The sequence below is a fragment of the Oncorhynchus tshawytscha genome, linkage group LG05 (genome assembly GCF_018296145.1).
Source record: "Oncorhynchus tshawytscha isolate Ot180627B linkage group LG05, Otsh_v2.0, whole genome shotgun sequence".
Lineage (NCBI taxonomy): Eukaryota > Metazoa > Chordata > Actinopteri > Salmoniformes > Salmonidae > Oncorhynchus > Oncorhynchus tshawytscha.
In genome coordinates, this window is record NC_056433.1 from 11,773,896 (window position 1) to 11,790,502 (window position 16,607).

At 44.7% G+C, this 16,607-nt stretch overlaps 1 protein-coding gene across 1 annotated transcript in view; it reads right to left on the bottom strand.

The window, feature by feature from the left end:
* The window catches only part of LOC112249829 (glutamate receptor ionotropic, kainate 2-like), a 174,923-nt gene that overhangs the window by 10,229 nt on the left and 148,087 nt on the right, over window positions 1–16,607 (bottom strand). Inside the window, exons 16-17 of the mRNA XM_042321472.1 lie at window positions 15,252–15,477; window positions 1,723–1,976 (exon numbers count right to left, since the gene is read on the bottom strand). Of these exons, the coding sequence (XP_042177406.1) occupies window positions 1,723–1,976; window positions 15,252–15,477 (480 nt within the window). The remainder of the gene's footprint in view (window positions 1–1,722; window positions 1,977–15,251; window positions 15,478–16,607) is intronic.

The following is a 16,607-nucleotide window of genomic DNA, read 5'->3' on the forward strand; positions in this document are numbered from 1 at the left end:
GATTAAATTGCACACAAAAAATTGGGACACTGGCCTACACACAATGTCCCATAATGTCATAGTGGAATTATGTTATTTGAAATGTTTATAAATGAATTAAAACTAAAAAGCTGGAATGTCGTTATTGAATAAGTATTCAACCCCTTTGTTATGGCAAGTAAACATCTTCAGGAGTAAAAATGTGCCTACCAAGTCACATAATAAGTTGCATGGACTCACTGTGTGTGCAACAACTGTGTTTAATTAACATCTCTGCACCCCACACATACAATTATATCTAAGGTCCCTCAGTCGAGCAGTGAATTTCAAATACAGATTCAACCATAAAGACAAGGAAGGTGCCTTGCAATGCCTCGCAAAGAAAGCCATCCGATTATCCCTTTGAGCATGGTGAAGTTATTCATTAGGCTTTGGATGGTGTATCAATACACCCAGTCACTACAAAGATACAGGGGTCCTTCCTAACTCAGTTGCCGGAGAGGAAGGAAACCGCTCAGGGATTTCACCTTGAGGCTAATTGTGACTTTAAAACAGTTACAGAGATTAATGGCTGCGATAGGAGAAAACTGAGGATGGCTCAACAACCTTGTAGTTACTTCATAATACTAACCTAATTGACAGAGAGAAAAGAAGGAATCCTGTACAGCAAAACAAAGCTATTAACATTTTGGACTGAATGTTTGGGGCAAATCCAATTCAACACATTACTGAGTACCACTATCCATATTTTCAAGCATAGCGGTGGTGGCATCATGTTATGGGTATGCTGGTAATCGTTAAAGACTGGGGAGTTTTTCAGGATAAAAAAAAATGGAACAGAGCTAAGCACAGGCAAAATCCTAAAGGAAAACCTGGTTCAGTCTGCTTTCCACCAGACACTGGGAGGTGAATTCACCTTTCAGCAGGACAATAACACAAAACACCAGGACAAATCTACACTGGAGTTGCTTCCAAGAAGAATCAAATCAAATCAAATTTATTTATATAGCCCTTCGTACATCAGCTGATATCTCAAAGTGCTGTACAGAAACCCAGCCTAAAACCCCAAACAGCAAGCAATGCAGGTGTAGAAGAAGAAGACAGTGAATGTTTCTGAGTGGCCGATTTAGTTTTGACTTAAATCTTTTTTTGGCTTAAATCTATGGCAAGACTTGAAAATGTTGTCTAGCAATGAACAACAACCAATTTGACAGAGTTTGAAGAATTTTGAAAATAATAATGTGCAAATATTGTACAATCCAGGTGTGCAAAGCTCTTAGAGACTTACCCAGAAAGACTCACAGCTGTAATCACTGCCAAATGTGATTGTAACATTTATTGACTAAGGGGTGTGAATACTTATGTAAATGAGATATTTACGTATTTTATTTTCAATAAATTTACTTACATTTCTGAAAATATGTTTTCCCTTTGTCATTATGGGGTGTGTAGATGGGTGAGAAATAAATATATTTAATCCATTTTGAATTCAGGCTGTAACAAACCAAAAGGTGGAATAAGTAAAGGGGTATGAATACTTTCTGGCACAGTACACAGTTTTTAAGAAGACCTTATAAATGTTCTATGACACCTACACTGTAAAAGAAAATCATGTTTTTACGGTAACTTACTTACCTGTAAGTTACTGTTAATTTACTGTTACCGTAAATTCCAAATAAACTTTGGTTTAACAGTACATTAGTTTAAGGTGATATGATGCTCTACGAAGCCTATAAACCTCACCTTCTCCAGTTCAGCGTTCTGTTTAGACTTGTACAGGACCTCTCCGACGGCCACAAACACAGACAGCACCAGCCCTGCAGCCAGCACGATGAAGATACCCCCGATGTTCTGCACCCCCAGAGCGCTAGCCTCCTTATTTTTCTCATCCTCCGGACAACCGTTCCCCCTCCACCACTTCTCCTTCATCATGTGCAACTTCCCTTCTTCCTGCAGCTGCAGGATCGCTATGGTGATCTTGTCCCGGTACGGAGAGCCTGGAGGGGACAAAAAGGACAGAAGATCTGAGAAACTATATAAATAAATAAAACCGCAAAGTGAATTAATTGGTTTTGAAATGAATTAATTTAAAGACTAGTTATTGTTCAGTGCCTATATATTACATAGTATGCTTTGCGATGGTGATTTTGTTAGAAAAATGTTAGATCAGATTTAGTTTTTCAAGAAAAAGGGCATCAGATTGGCTTGTTAAATGAATGAATAATGGTTGTTGTGTCTGTTTCAGCTGTATTGGTATTGTACTTGTATGTTTTAATATTGCAGACAAATTTCCTGCATGGCGATCAATAACATTTTAATCCTATTTGATCTTATTTAATCTCATCTTAATTCAAAGGCTAGTCAATGTTCAGTGGCTACACTGTAAAAGGGTTACCATGAATTTACAGGCTCGGTGACAAGCAAAATTCTGTATTTAATATTACAGTACATCTACTGTAAAATAAATATGATAGTGTAATGACACACAGTACAATACAGTAAAATTATTATACTGTAAAAAAAAAGTCAATGCTACCGTAATCGGGAGTAATGAATGGATGATTGAAATTCATTGAGGAGAGGGGTTTGTATTTCATAGTATTTTACTGTAATTACAATGGGTTGGTGCAAGCAGGCTGGCAGTGTTTAGACATTACAGAATATTAATGAATGTTGGGTGTTTTATTTCACTTGCACTTCTAGAGGCCTTGACAAAGGCTTCCAAACTGGCAGTGACTGCAGGGAAAAACAGAACAAAGGACATGGCAAAATGCTCAACCATTTAAGGTTTAAGACTTGCTGCCACTCCAATCTGTCCCCTAAACGGTTCAAATGAATAAGGCACTATAACCACTCCCTCACGGGTGCAACAACTGTAGCCTCAAAATATGTTAATGAACCAGAAACAACAATACCATGCCTCCACTAATGGTCAAAAGGTGTGTTGGGTTCCAAAGATGTGGTGCGCTATTCTGTATTCTACAGTACCATTAGAAATACAGACATTTTAACACAATGCACCACCCTTTACAGTATGCTGCAGTAAAACATTTCAGAGTTTTTTAATGTTGATAATAACAAAAAATGTGCGTATAAATGACAGTTTTCCATTACAGTGTAGTTTTAACAAGCAATGGTGGGAACAGGGCTTAACTTGTGGGCCTGCTTATTTTATGAGCATAACCGGTCATGGTGTTTTCATGGAAACACCCCTCCTTCATCCTATTAATTGCTAATCCTCACAGTATCTGGGAGACAGGCTGCAAAATTAGCATCTCGTTCTCTAGCATTACAACGCCGCAAGGCGTTGGCGACACAGGGCTTTGTGTTCCGGAGTGGCAGGGCCACAGGGCTTTGTGTTCCGGAGTGGCAGGGACACAGGGCTTTGTGTTCCGGAGTAGCAGGGCCACAGGGCTTTGTGTTCCGGAGTGGCAGGGCCACAGGGCTTTGTGTTCCGGAGTAGCAGGGCCACAGGGCTTTGTGTTCCGGAGTAGCAGGGCCACAGGGCTTTGTGTTCCGGAGTAGCAGGGCCACAGGGCTTTGTGTTCCGGAGTAGCAGGGCCACAGGGCTTTGTGTTCCGGAGTAGCAGGGCCACAGGGCTTTGTGTTCCGGAGTAGCAGGGCCACAGGGCTTTGTGTTCCGGAGTAGCAGGGCCACAGGGCTTTGTGTTCCGGAGTGGCAGGGCCACAGGGCTTTGTGTTACGGAGTGGCAGGGCCACAGGGCTTTGTGTCCCGGAGTAGCAGGGCCACAGGGCTTTGTGTCCCGGAGTAGCAGGGCCACAGGGCTTTCCCGTGTTCTGGAGTGGCAGGGCCACAGGGCTTTGTGTTACGGAGTAGCAGGGCCACAGGGTTTTGTGTTCCGGAGTAGCAGGGCCACAGGGCTTTGTGTCCCGGAGTAGCATGGCCACAGGGTTTTGTGTTCCGGAGTAGCAGGGCTCCCGTTGATCCTGATAAATTACCAGAGTGTGTGTGTGTGTGTGTGTGTGTGTGTGTGTGTGTGTGTGTGTGTGTGTGTGTGTGTGTGTGTGTGTGTGTGTGAGAGATAGAGTGAGAGAGTGTGTTAGTGTGTGTGTGTGAGAGATAGAGTGAGAGAGAGTGTGTTAGAGTGTGTGTGTGTGTGTGTGTGTGTGTGTGTGTGTGTGTGTGCACTTATGCACGTGTACATATCCATGTGCCAAGATGAGCACAACTCCCCAAATCCGCAGACAGTGGGAGAACGCTGGAATTATCGCAGCGTATTAAGACACAGCGGGAGCCTCAGTGATCAAAGGAAGAGTAATCGCTCCAGAGTAGAACTGCTGTGTCCCCGCCTCTCCCCTCCTATCCACAGCACGACACTGCTGTGTGTCCCCCCTCCCCTCCTATCCCACAGCACGACACTGCTGTGTCCCCCTCTCCTCCTATCCACAGCACAACACTGCTGTGTCCCCGCCTCTCCCCTCCTATCCACAGCACAACACTGCTGTGTCCCCGCCTCTCCCTCCTATCCACAGCACGACACTGCTGTGTCCCTGCCTCTCCCCTCCTATCCCACAGCACAACACTGCTGTGTCCCCCCTATCCCACAGCACAACACTCTGTGTCCCCCTCCCCCTATCCACAGCACAACACTGCTGTGTCCCCCTCCCCTCCTATCCCTCAGCATGACACTCCACAGCACAACACTGCTGTGTCCCAGCACAACACTGCCTGTCCCCCTCCTATCCCACAGCACGACACTGCTGTGTCCCCCTCCTCCTCCTATCCCACAGCACAACACTGCTGTGTCCCCCCCTCTCCCCTCCTATCCCACAGCACGACACTGCTGTGTCCCCCTCCTCCTATCCCACAGCACAACACTGCTGTGTCCCCCCCCCTCCTATCCCACAGCACGACACTCCTATCCCACAGCACGACACTGCTGTGTCCCCCTCTGTGTCCCCCTCCTATCCCACAGCATGACACTGCTGTGTCCCCCCCCTCCCCCACAGCACGACACTCCTATCCCACAGCACGACACTGCTGTGTCCCCCCCCTCCCCTCCTATCCCACAGCACAACACTGCTTTGTCCCCACCTCTCCCTTCCTATCCCACAGCACGACACTGCTGTGTCCCCCCTCCCCTCCTATCCCACAGCACGACACTGCTGTGTCCCCACCTCTCCTTCCTATCCCACAGCACGACACTGCTCCCCTCCTATCCCCACAGCACAACACTGCTGTGTCCCCCTCCCCTTCCTATCCCACAGCACGACACTGCTGTGTCCCCACCTCTCCCTCCTATCCCACAGCACGACACTGCTGTGTCCCCGCCTCTCCCTTCCTATCCCACAGCACAACACTGCTGTGTCCCCACCTCTCCCCTTCTATCCCACAAGCCGATACTGCTGTGTCCCCACCTCTCCCCTCCTATCCCACAGCACGACACTGCTGTGTCCCCGCCTCTCCCTTCCTATCCCACAAGCCGATACTGCTGTGTCCCCACCTCTCCCCTTCTATCCCACAGCACGATACTACAAGGGCCTAGGCAGCTACCACACACACACACACTGAGGCAGCAGACTTTTAAATTAATATGAATTAATATTTGTGTCATTCTCAAAACATTTGGCCGCGACTTTATACACACACACACACACGCACGCACGCACGCACGCACGCACGCACGCACGCACACACACACACACGACAAGATGAATGCTTACTGGGTGTTTTATTTCTATGTTTCGTTAATGAAAAACAACTTGAAACCATGTTAGTGTTTTCATAATCTGATTATTTAAAGGAGGTAGGGGGAAAAAAGGAGCTCTGCGCTGTCGTGTTAAGTTTGTGTGTGTGTGTGTGTGTGTGTGTGTGTGTGTGTGTGTGTGTGTGTGTGTGTGTGTGTGTGTGTGTGAGTGAGTGTACAGTCGTGGCCAAAAGTTTTGAGAATGACACAAATATTAAATTTCACAAGTCTGCTGCCTCAGTTTGTATGATGGAAGTTTGTGTATACTCCAGAATGGTATGAAGAGTGATCAGATGAATTGCAATTTATTGCCATGCAAATTATCTGAATCAGCAGGTAGGTGTGTGTGCATCTGCACGTGAAGACTTTTGGAGGATGGCCTGGTGTCAAGAAGGGCAGCAAAGAAGCCACTTCTCTACAGGAAAAACATCAGGGGCAGATGGCTATTCTGCAAAAGGTACAGGGATTGGACTGCTGAGAACTGGGGTAAAGTCATTGTCTCTGATGAATTCCCTTTCCGATTGTTTGGGGCATCCGGAAAAAAGCTTGTCCGGAGAAGACAAGGTGAGCGCTACCATCAGTCCTGTGTCATGTCAACAGTAAAGTATCCTGAGACCATTCATGTGTGGGGTTGCTTCTCAGCCAAAGGAGTGGGCTCACTCACAATTTTGCCTAAGAACACAGCCATGAATAAAGAATGGTACCAACACATCCTCTGAGAGCAACTTCTCCCAACCATCCAGGAACAGTTTGGTGACGAACAATGCCTTGTCCAGCATGATGGAACACCTTGCCATAAGGCAAAAGTGATAACTAAGTGGCTCGGGGAACAAAACATTGATATTTTGGGGTCCATGGCCAGGAAACTCCCCAGACCTTAATCCCTTGAGAACTTGTGGTCAATCCTCAAGAGGCGTATGGACAAACAAAAACCCACCAGTTCTGACAAACTCCAAGCATTGATTATGCAAGAATGGGCTGCCATCAGTCAGGATGTGGCCCAGAAGTGAATTGACAGCATGCCAGGGCAGATTGCAGAGGTCTTGAAAAAGAAGGGTCAACACTGCAAATATTGACTCTTTGCATCAACTTCCTGTAATTGTCAATAAAAGCCTTTGACACTTATGAAATGCTTGTAATTATACTTCAGTATTCCATAGTAACATCTGACAAAAATATCTAAAGAAACTGAAGCAGCAAACTTTGTGGAAATTAATATTTGTGTGATTCTCAAAACTTTTGGCCATGACTGTATGCCCTTGCATGTGTGTGTGAATAACCCACACCCAAGTATTCATCAAGAGTCCTCTAATTCACATTTCAAATGATTCAGAGCCACTTTAATAGGATGGATTCCTGGAGACGCAGAATATGGAACCAGGGCTGAATGGCGGAGAGAGCTAATGCTACTGTTAACGCACTCTGCATACGCAACTAACTGACAGACGCTACCGTTGACGCGACACTCATACGCAACTAACTGACAGATGTTCAACATATGAGGACATCACTCACTCCGCTGCTGTCGGGCCTCAAATATGAATGTGATCACAGTTTAGGTCAGTAGGGGTGACGGAGGGGGGATGGAGGGATGGCGCAGGGGAGCGTGGGGAATAGGAGGCGTGGATTGAATGGCAAGCTTTTAAATGGCGGCCTGCTGTTACCGTACCATAAGAGGGTAAGGTGGTGCTAAATTTGGCCTTGGAGGTTTTTGAAGGTTAAGTCGGCTACAGGAAAAATAAATTATTGAGGATTAAGATGAACTGTTGGTAATCTTCCCCTTGATGAGAAGGTATATACTGTACATATATACAGTGCATTCGGAAAGTATTCAGACCCCTTCCCTTTTTACACATTTTGTTATGTTACAGCCTTATTATAAAATTGATTAAATTTAAAAAATACTCATCTACACATAATACCACACAATAACAAAGAGAAAACAGAAATACCTTAGTTACATAAGTATTCAGACCCTTTGCTATGAGACTCAAAATTGAGTTCAGGTGCATCCTGTTTCCATTGGTCATCCTTGAGATGTTTCTGCAACTTGATTAGAGTTCACCTTGGGTAAATTCAATTGATTGAACATCTGAAAGCCATATACCTGTCTTTCTAAGGTCCCACAGTTGACAGTGCATGTCAGAGCAAAAACCAAGCCATGAGGTTGAAGGAATTGTCCGTAGAGGTCCGAGACATGATTGTATCAAGGCACAGATCTGGGGCAGGGTACTAAAATATTTCTGCAGCATTGAAGGTCCCCAAGAACACAGTGGCCTCCATCATTCTTAAATGGAAGACGTTTGGAACCACCACGACTCTTCCTAGAGTTGCCACCCGGCCAAACTGAGCAACCAGGAAAAAGTACATTGGTCAGGGAGGTTACCAAGAACCCGATGGTCACTCTGACAGATGTTCCTGAGTTCCTCTGTGGAGATGGGAGAACCTTCCAGAAGGAAAACCATCTCTGCAGCACTGAAGCCACTCCTCATTAAAGAGCACATGGAGTTTGTTAAAAGGCACATGGAGTTTGTTAAAAGGCACCTAAAGATTCTCAGACCATGAGAACCCAGATTATCTGGTCTGATGAAACCAAGATTGAACTTTTTGGCCTGAATGCCAAGTATCACATCTGGAGGAATCCTGGCACCATCCCCACGGTGAAGCATGGTGGTGGCAGCATCATGCTGTGGGGATGTTTTCAGCGGCAGAGACTGGGAAACTAGTCAGGATCGAGGGGAAGATGATCGGAGCAAAGTACAGAGAGATCCTTGATGAAAACCTGCTCCAGAGCGCTCAGGACCTCAGACTGGGGCGAAGGTTCCCCTTCACTAAGCACAGAGCCAAGATAACGCAGGAGTGGCTTCGGGACAAGTCTCTGAATGTCCTTGAGTGGCCCAGCCAGAGCCCGGACTTGAACCCGATCGAACATCTCTAGAGAGACTTGAAAATAACTGTGCAGCTATGCTCCCCATTCAACCTGACAGAGCTTGAGAGGATCTGCAGAGAAGAATGGGAGAAACTCCCCAAATACAGGGGTCCGAAGCTTGTAGCGTCATACCCAAGAAGAGTTGAGGTTGTAATCACTGCCAAAGGTGCTTCAACAAAGTACAGAGTAAAGGGTCTGAACTCTTATGTAAATGTCATATTTAAGACTGCACTTGAAGATACTCTCAGAGTTCTTGAAATGTTTTTGGATTGACTGATCTTCATGTCTTAAAGTAATGATGGACTGCTGTTTCTCTTTGCTTATTTCAGCTGTTCGTTCTTGCCATAATATGGACTTGATGTTTTACTAAATAAGGCTATCTTCTGTATACCCCTCAACACAAGTGATTGCCTTAAACGCATTAAGAAGGAAGAAAATTCCACAAATGAACTTTTAAGAAGACACACCTGTTAATCGAATCAAATCAAATGTTATTGGTCACATACACATGGTTAGCAGATGTTAATGTGACTGTAGCGAAATGCTTGTGCATTTAGTAATATCTAACAAGTAATCTAACTCTTTCCCAACAACTACCTTATACACACAAGTGTAAAGGAATGAATAAGAATATGCACATATAAATACAGTTGAAGTCGTAGGTTTACATACACCTTAGACAAATTGTCAAAACCTGACCTTAGTGATCTTTGTTTTCTTTATTATTTTGGTTAGGTCAGGGTGTGACAAGGGTGGTTTGTTTAGTTTTTGTATTGTCTAGGGGTTTTTATAAGTCTAGGTGTTTATATGTCTATGGTTGCCTAGATTGGTTCTCAATCAGAGGCAGCTGTTTATCGTTGTCTCTGATTGGGGACCATATTTAGGTAGCCATATTCCTTGGGTATATGTCTAGTTGCCTGTTTGCACTAGCCATATTAGCTTCACGGTTCGGTTTGTTGTTTTGAATAGTTTGTTCAGTGTTTATTCTTCATTAAAATAAGTATGTATTCATATCACGCTGCGCCTTGGTCTTCTCGTTATGACGACTGTGACACAAATACATTAACTCAGTTTTTCACAATTCCTGACATGTAATCCTAGTAAAAATTCCCTGTCTTAGGTCAGTTAGGATCACCACTTTATTTTAAGAATGTGAAATGTCAGAATAATAGTAGAGAATTATTTCTTTCAGCTTTTATTTCTTTCATCACATTCCCAGTGGGTCAGAAGTTTACATACTCTCAATTAGTATTTGGTAGCATTGCCTTTAAATTGTTTAACTTGGGTCTAATGTTTCCGGAATCCTTCCACAAGCTTCCCACAATAAGTTGGGTGAATTTTTGCCCATTCCTCCTGACAGAGCTGGTGTAACTGAGTCAGGTTTGTAGGCCTCCTTGCTCGCACACACTTTTCAGTTCTGCCCACAAATTTTCTATGGGATTGAGGCCAGGGCTTTGTGATGGCCACTCCAATACCTTGACTTTGTTGTCCTTAAGCCATTTTGCCACAACGTTGGAAGTATGATTGGGGTCATTGTCCATTTGGAAGACCCATTTGGAAGACTCATTTGCAACCAAGCTTGTTTTTCTTTTTTTCACCTTTATTTAACCAGGTAGGCCAGTTGAGAACACCTTTATTTCACCAGGTAGGCCAGTTGAGAACAAGTTCTCATTTACAACTGCGACCTGGCCAAGATAAAGCAAAGCAGTGCGACACAAACAACAACACAGAGTTACAAATGGAATAAACAAACATACAGTCAATAACTTTAACTTCCTGACTGATGTCTTGAGATGTTGCTTCAAGATATCCACATATTTCTCCCTCCTTTTCCCATGCCATCTATTTTGTAAAGTGCACCAGTGTGCTGTTGCGCCTTCTTCACTATGCTGTCTGTGTGGGTGGATCATTTCAGTTTGTCTGTGATGTGTACCCCGAGGATCTTAAAACTTTCCACCTTCTCCACTACTGTCCTGTTGATGTAGATAGGGGGGTGCTCCCTCTGCTGTTTCCTGAAGTCCACGATCATTTCCTTTGTTTCGTTGACGTTGAGTGTGAGGTTATTTTCCCGACACCACACTCCGAGGTCCCTCACCTCCTCCCTGTAGGCCGTCACGTCATTGTTGGTAATCAAGCCTACCACTGTAGTGTCATCTGCAAACTTGATGATTGAGTTTGAGGCATGCATGGCCATGCAGTCATGGTTGAACAGGGAGTACAGGAGAAGGCTGAGAATGCACCCTTTTGGGGCCCCAGTGTTGAGAATCAATGTTGTTTGTTTCCTACCCTCGCCTTCCTACCCTGATGCGGCTCGTCAGACGGTCCAGGACCCAGTTGCACAGGGCGGGGTCGAGACCCAGGGTCTTGAGCATAATGACGAGTTTGGAGGGTACTAAGGTGTTAAATGCTGAGCTGTAATCGATGAACAGCATTCTTACATAGGTATTCCTCTTGTCCAGATGGGTTAGGGCAGTGGGCAGTGTGATTTCCATTGCGTCGTCTGTGGACCTATTGGGGCGGTAGGAGAATTGAAATGGGTCTAGGGTTTCAGGTAGGTTGGAGGTGATATGATCCTTGACTTGTCTCTCAAAGCACTTCATGATGACAGAAGTAAGTGCTACAGGGCGATAGTCATTTAGCTCAGTTACCTTAGCTTTCTTGCGTAAACACACCAGCCAGCTGGTCTGCGCATGCTCTGAGGATGTGGCCAGGGATGCTGTCTGGACCAGCAGCCTTGCGAGGGTTAACACTTTTAAATGTTTTACTCACGGCAGGGTAGCCTAGTGGTTAGAGCGTTGGACTAGTAACCGGAAGTTCAAACCCCCGAGCTGACAAGGTACAAAAATCTGTCGTTCTGCCCCTGAACAGGCAGTTAACCCACTGTTCCTAGGCCGTCATTGAAAATAAGAATTTGTTCTTAACTGACTTGCCTAGTTAAATAAAGGTAAAATAAATAAAAAACGTTGGCCACTGTGAAGGAGAGCCCACAGGTTTAGATTTTGGGGTGTGTCATTGGCACTGTATTGTCCTCAAAGCGAGCAAAGAAGTTTAGTTTGTCTGGGAGCAAGACGTCGGTGTCTGCGATGGGGCTGGTTTTCTTTTTGTAATCTGTGAATGACTGTAGACCCTGCCACGTACGACTCGTGTCTGAGCCATTGAATTGCGACTTTACTTTGTCTCTATACTGACGCTTAGCTTGGTTGATTGCCTTGCAGAGGGAATAGCTACACTTTTTGTATTCAATCATGTTTCCGGTCACCTTGCCATGATTAAAAGCAGTGGTTTGCGCTTTCAGTTTTGCTCGAATGCTGCCATCAATCCACGTTTTCTAGTTAGGGAAGGTTTTAGTAACCGTGGGTACAACATCACAGATGCACTTGCTAATAAACTCGCTCACCGAGTCAGCGTATACATCAATGTTGTTGTCTGAGGCTATTCCGGAACATATCCCAGTCCACGTGATCGAAGCAATCTTGAATCGTGGAATCTGATTTTTCGGACCAGCATTGGACAGACCTGAGCATGGGCGTTTCCTGTTTTAGTTTCTGTCTATAGGCTGGGAGCAAGAAAATGGAGTCGTGGTCAGATTTGCAGAAAGGAGGGTGAGGAAGGGCTTTGTATGTGTCGTGAAAGTTAGAGTAGCAACAACCCAGAATGCTGCCAGCTCGAGTCGCGCATTTTATGTGCTGATCAAATTTAGGGAGCTTGTTTTCAGATTAGTTTTGTTACAAAGCTACAATGAATGCAGCTTCAGGATATATGGTTTCCAGTTTAAATAGAGTCCAGTGAAGTTCTTCATGGCCGTCGAGGTATCTGATTGGGGGGGGTATACACGGCTGTGATTATAATCAAAGAGAATTCTCTTGGTAGATAATGCGGTCCACATTTGATTGTAAGGAATTCTAGGTCAGTTGAACAGAAGGACTTGAGTTCCTGTATGATGTTATGATCACACCATGAGTCATTAATCATAAGGCATACACCCCCGCCCTTCTCCTTACCAGAGAGATGTTTGTTTCTGTTGCCATGATGCGTGAAGGAACTGGGTGGCTGTACCGACTCTGATAACATATCCCGAGTGAGCCATGTTTCCGTGAAACAGAGAATGTTACAATATCTGATGTCTCTCTGGAAGGAAACCCTTGCTTGAATTTCATCTACCTTGTTGTCAAGAGACTGGACATTGGCGAGTGGTATACTCGGGAGCGGTGAGCGATGTGCCCAAACTATGGTGCCTGACCAGAAGATCGCTCCGTCTGCCCCTTCTGTGGCGCCGTTGTTTTGTGTCTCCTACTGGGATCAGATCCATTGTCCTGGGTGGTGGTCCGAACAGAGGATCCGCTTCGGGAAAGTTCTATTCCTGGTCGTAATGTTGTTAAGTTGACGTTGCTCATATATCCAATATTTCTTCCCGGCTGTATGTAATAATACTTAATATTTCCTGGGGTAACAATGTAAGAAATAAAACATAAAAACAAAATACTGGATAGTTTCCTAAGAACGTGAAGCAAGGCCTCCATCTGTGTCGGTGCCAACTTGGTAATTGAAATGAATTCCAGATGACTTCCTCATGGAGCTGGTTGAGAGAATGCCAAGAGTGTGCAAAGCTGTCAGCAAGGCAAAGGGTGGCTATTTGAAGAATCTCAAATACAAAATATATTTTGATTAACATTTTTTTTGGTTACTACATGATTCCATATGTGTTATTTCATAGTTTTGATGTCTTCCCTATTATTCTACAATGTAGAAAATAGTAAAAATAAAGAAAAACCCTTGAATGAGTAGGTGTTCTAAAAATTTTGACCGGTAGTGTATATATATATATATTCCATTTTCAATATCAGTGTCCACTACTAATAACCATACATATAAATATACCCTCAGTGGCCAGTTTATTTGTTAGGTACACCCATTTAATACTGGGTCAGTGCCCCCTTATCCTCCAGAACATCCTGAATTCTTCAGTGCATGGAAATGTTGCTCAATTGAAATCAAGGGACCTAACCTGTGTCAGGACACCTAACCTGTGCCAGGACAACATTCCCAACACCATGGGGCCATGGACTCATGCTGCTTACGCCAAATCCTATCTCTGTCATTAACATGAAGCAACAGGAACCTGGATTCGTCAGACCAGGCAATGTTTTTCCACCCCTCAATTATCCAGTGTTGGTGATCGCTTGGCCGCTGGAGCCGCTTTTTCTTGATTTTAGCTGATATGAGTGAAACCTAGTGTGGTCGTCTGCTGCAATAGACCATCTTTGACAACGACCGACGAGATGTGAGTTCTGAGATGCCGTTCTGCACATCACTGTTGTGCTGTTATTTTCCTGTTTGTGACCTGCCTGTTAACTTGCATGATTCTTGACATTCTCTTTTGACCTCTCATCAACAAGCTGTTTTCGCCCACAAGACTGCCGCTGACTGGATGTTTTTTGTTTGTCCCACCATTCTATGTAAACCCTTAGACACTGTCGTGCGTGAAATACCCAGGAGGGCGGACATTTCTGAGCTACTGGAGCCGGCGCTCCTGCCACCAAAAACAGCCGAGTCATATCAGCAACACACAGTATCCCTGCAGACCCATAACCACCAATACTAATCAACAGTGGACAGGTTCAGATGTTTTGATGGCGTTCATAATGTTGGTGATGGATGAGGCCATTATGGGATAGGGGCAGTTATCTGCAGCCTCATCACTAACCCTAGAATTATAAACCACTAGCAGCAGCGTTCCTCCTGTTTCCTCTGGAGTCCATGAGATGTGACCTGCACACATACAGCATACAGTATGGGCCGTATCAAGCGTTTCAGAGTAGGCATGCTGATCTAGAATATAGGTACCGCCTTTACATGAGATTTTGTTCATTATTATCCGAAATATGATATGTTTCAGGAAAACGGGCTCAGCACCTTCTCTGTTGTACAGAATCTTTACAGGCCAAGGAAAAAAGTTGTCCCAACAGAAAAAGCTGGTTATGTGAGGTGGATTATCATATACCGTACGTGTCAAGTGGAACACTGAAATGCCAGAGTTAAATCTGTTACTTCGTGATCCTGTCGGGCATGGTATTTTCACATTTGATTTCAAGCTGTACAAATCAAAAATAGGTTTATTATAAGTACAATTATCTTAATGTGTAGAGAAATCCTAGATACTGTGTGAAATTCCTACATTTTTCTTATTGTCCATTTCCCCTTCACTTTAAACCTCCTGACCTCATTCATAACGCTTCCTTGTTCAGCCCTTTCAGTTATGCATAAGGTGTGTTATCACTCTCTGTCTCCAACAACCCAAACTCCAACCTTCATTTATCAGCTTACTCTGATATTTATTTTACCTTTATTTAACTACGCAAGTCAGTTAAGAACAAATTCTTATTGTCAATGACAGCCTAGGTAGAGCCTGGGTTAACTGCCTTGTTCAGGGGCAGAACGACAGATTTTTACCTTGTCAGCTTGGGGATTTGATCTTGCAACCTTTCGGATACTAGTCCCACGCTCTATCCACTAGGCTACCTGCCGCCCCAGTAACATACATTGCCATTGACAGGTAGAAGGGGATATAGGAGATATAAGCAATTTAGCCAATATGGATGATAGACTATATAGACAACAAGGACAATAGACCTTACCCATGGGTGTCCCCACTCCGTAGGCCTTGGAGTCGATGAGGCCTCCTATCTGGGTGAGGTTGCAGTTGCGCTGGGTGACGAACTCGATGGTGGTGGACTCCATGAGGAAGGCGTAGTCTGAGGTGAGCACGCGCTGGATTCCTGCGTCTATGTCTTTCACCATCACTGACGATCGCCGGCTGTTCATGAACTCCCACATCTTATCGTAGGTGGAGATCTTAGTCTTCTGAGAAACGACCAGAAGAAGAAAATGTGACAGATGAATTCCAACTGTTCTAATGATAGTAATGAATCAATTATTGGATGTACAGTACATAGCGCCGGCCTTTTCCAGTACATAGAGCTGGCCTTTTCCAGTATATAGAGCTTGCCTTTTCCAGTACATAGAGCTGGCCTTTTCCAGTACATAGAGCTTGCCTTTTCCAGTACATAGAGCTGGCCTTTTCAAGTACATAGAGCTGGCCTTTTCCAGTACATAGCGCCGGCCTTTTCAGTACATAGCGCTGACCTTTTCCAGTACATAGAGCTGGCCTTTTCCAGTACATAGAGCTGGCCTTTTCCAGTACATAGAGCTGGCCTTTTCCAGTACATAGAGCTGGCCTTTTCCAGTACATAGAGCTGGCCTTTTCCAGTACATAGAGCTGGCCTTTTCCAGTACATAGAGCTGGCCTTTTCCAGTACATAGAGCTGGCCTTTTCCAGTACATAGCGCTGGCCTTTTCCAGTACATAGCGCCGGCCTTTTCCAGTACATAGAGCTGGCCTTTTCCAGTACATAGAGCTGGCCTTTTCCAGTTTGGCCTTTTAGTACATAGAGCTGGCCTTTTCCAGTACATAGAGCTGGCCTTTTCCAGTACATAGAGCTGGCCTTTTCCAGTACATAGAGCTGGCCTTTTCCAGTACATAGAGCTGGCCTTTTCCAGTACATAGAGCTGGCCTTTTCCAGTACATAGAGCTGGCCTTTTCCAGTACATAGCGCTGGCCTTTTCCAGTACATAGAGCTGGCCTTTTCCAGTACATAGCGCTGGCCTTTTCCAGTACATAGAGCTGGCTTTTTCCAGTACATAGAGCTGGCCTTTTCCAGTACATAGAGCTGGCCTTTTCCAGTACATAGAGCTGGCCTTTTCCAGTACATAGAGCTGGCCTTTTCCAGTACATAGAGCTGGCCTTTTCCAGTACATAGAGCTGGCCTTTTCCAGTACATAGAGCTGGCCTTTTCCAGTACATAGCGCTGGCCTTTTCCAGTACATAGAGCTGGCCTTTTCCAGTACATAGCGCTTGCCTTTTCCAGTACATAGCGCTGGCCTTTTCCAGTACATAGAGCTGGCCTTTTCCAGTACATAGAGCTGGCCTTTTCC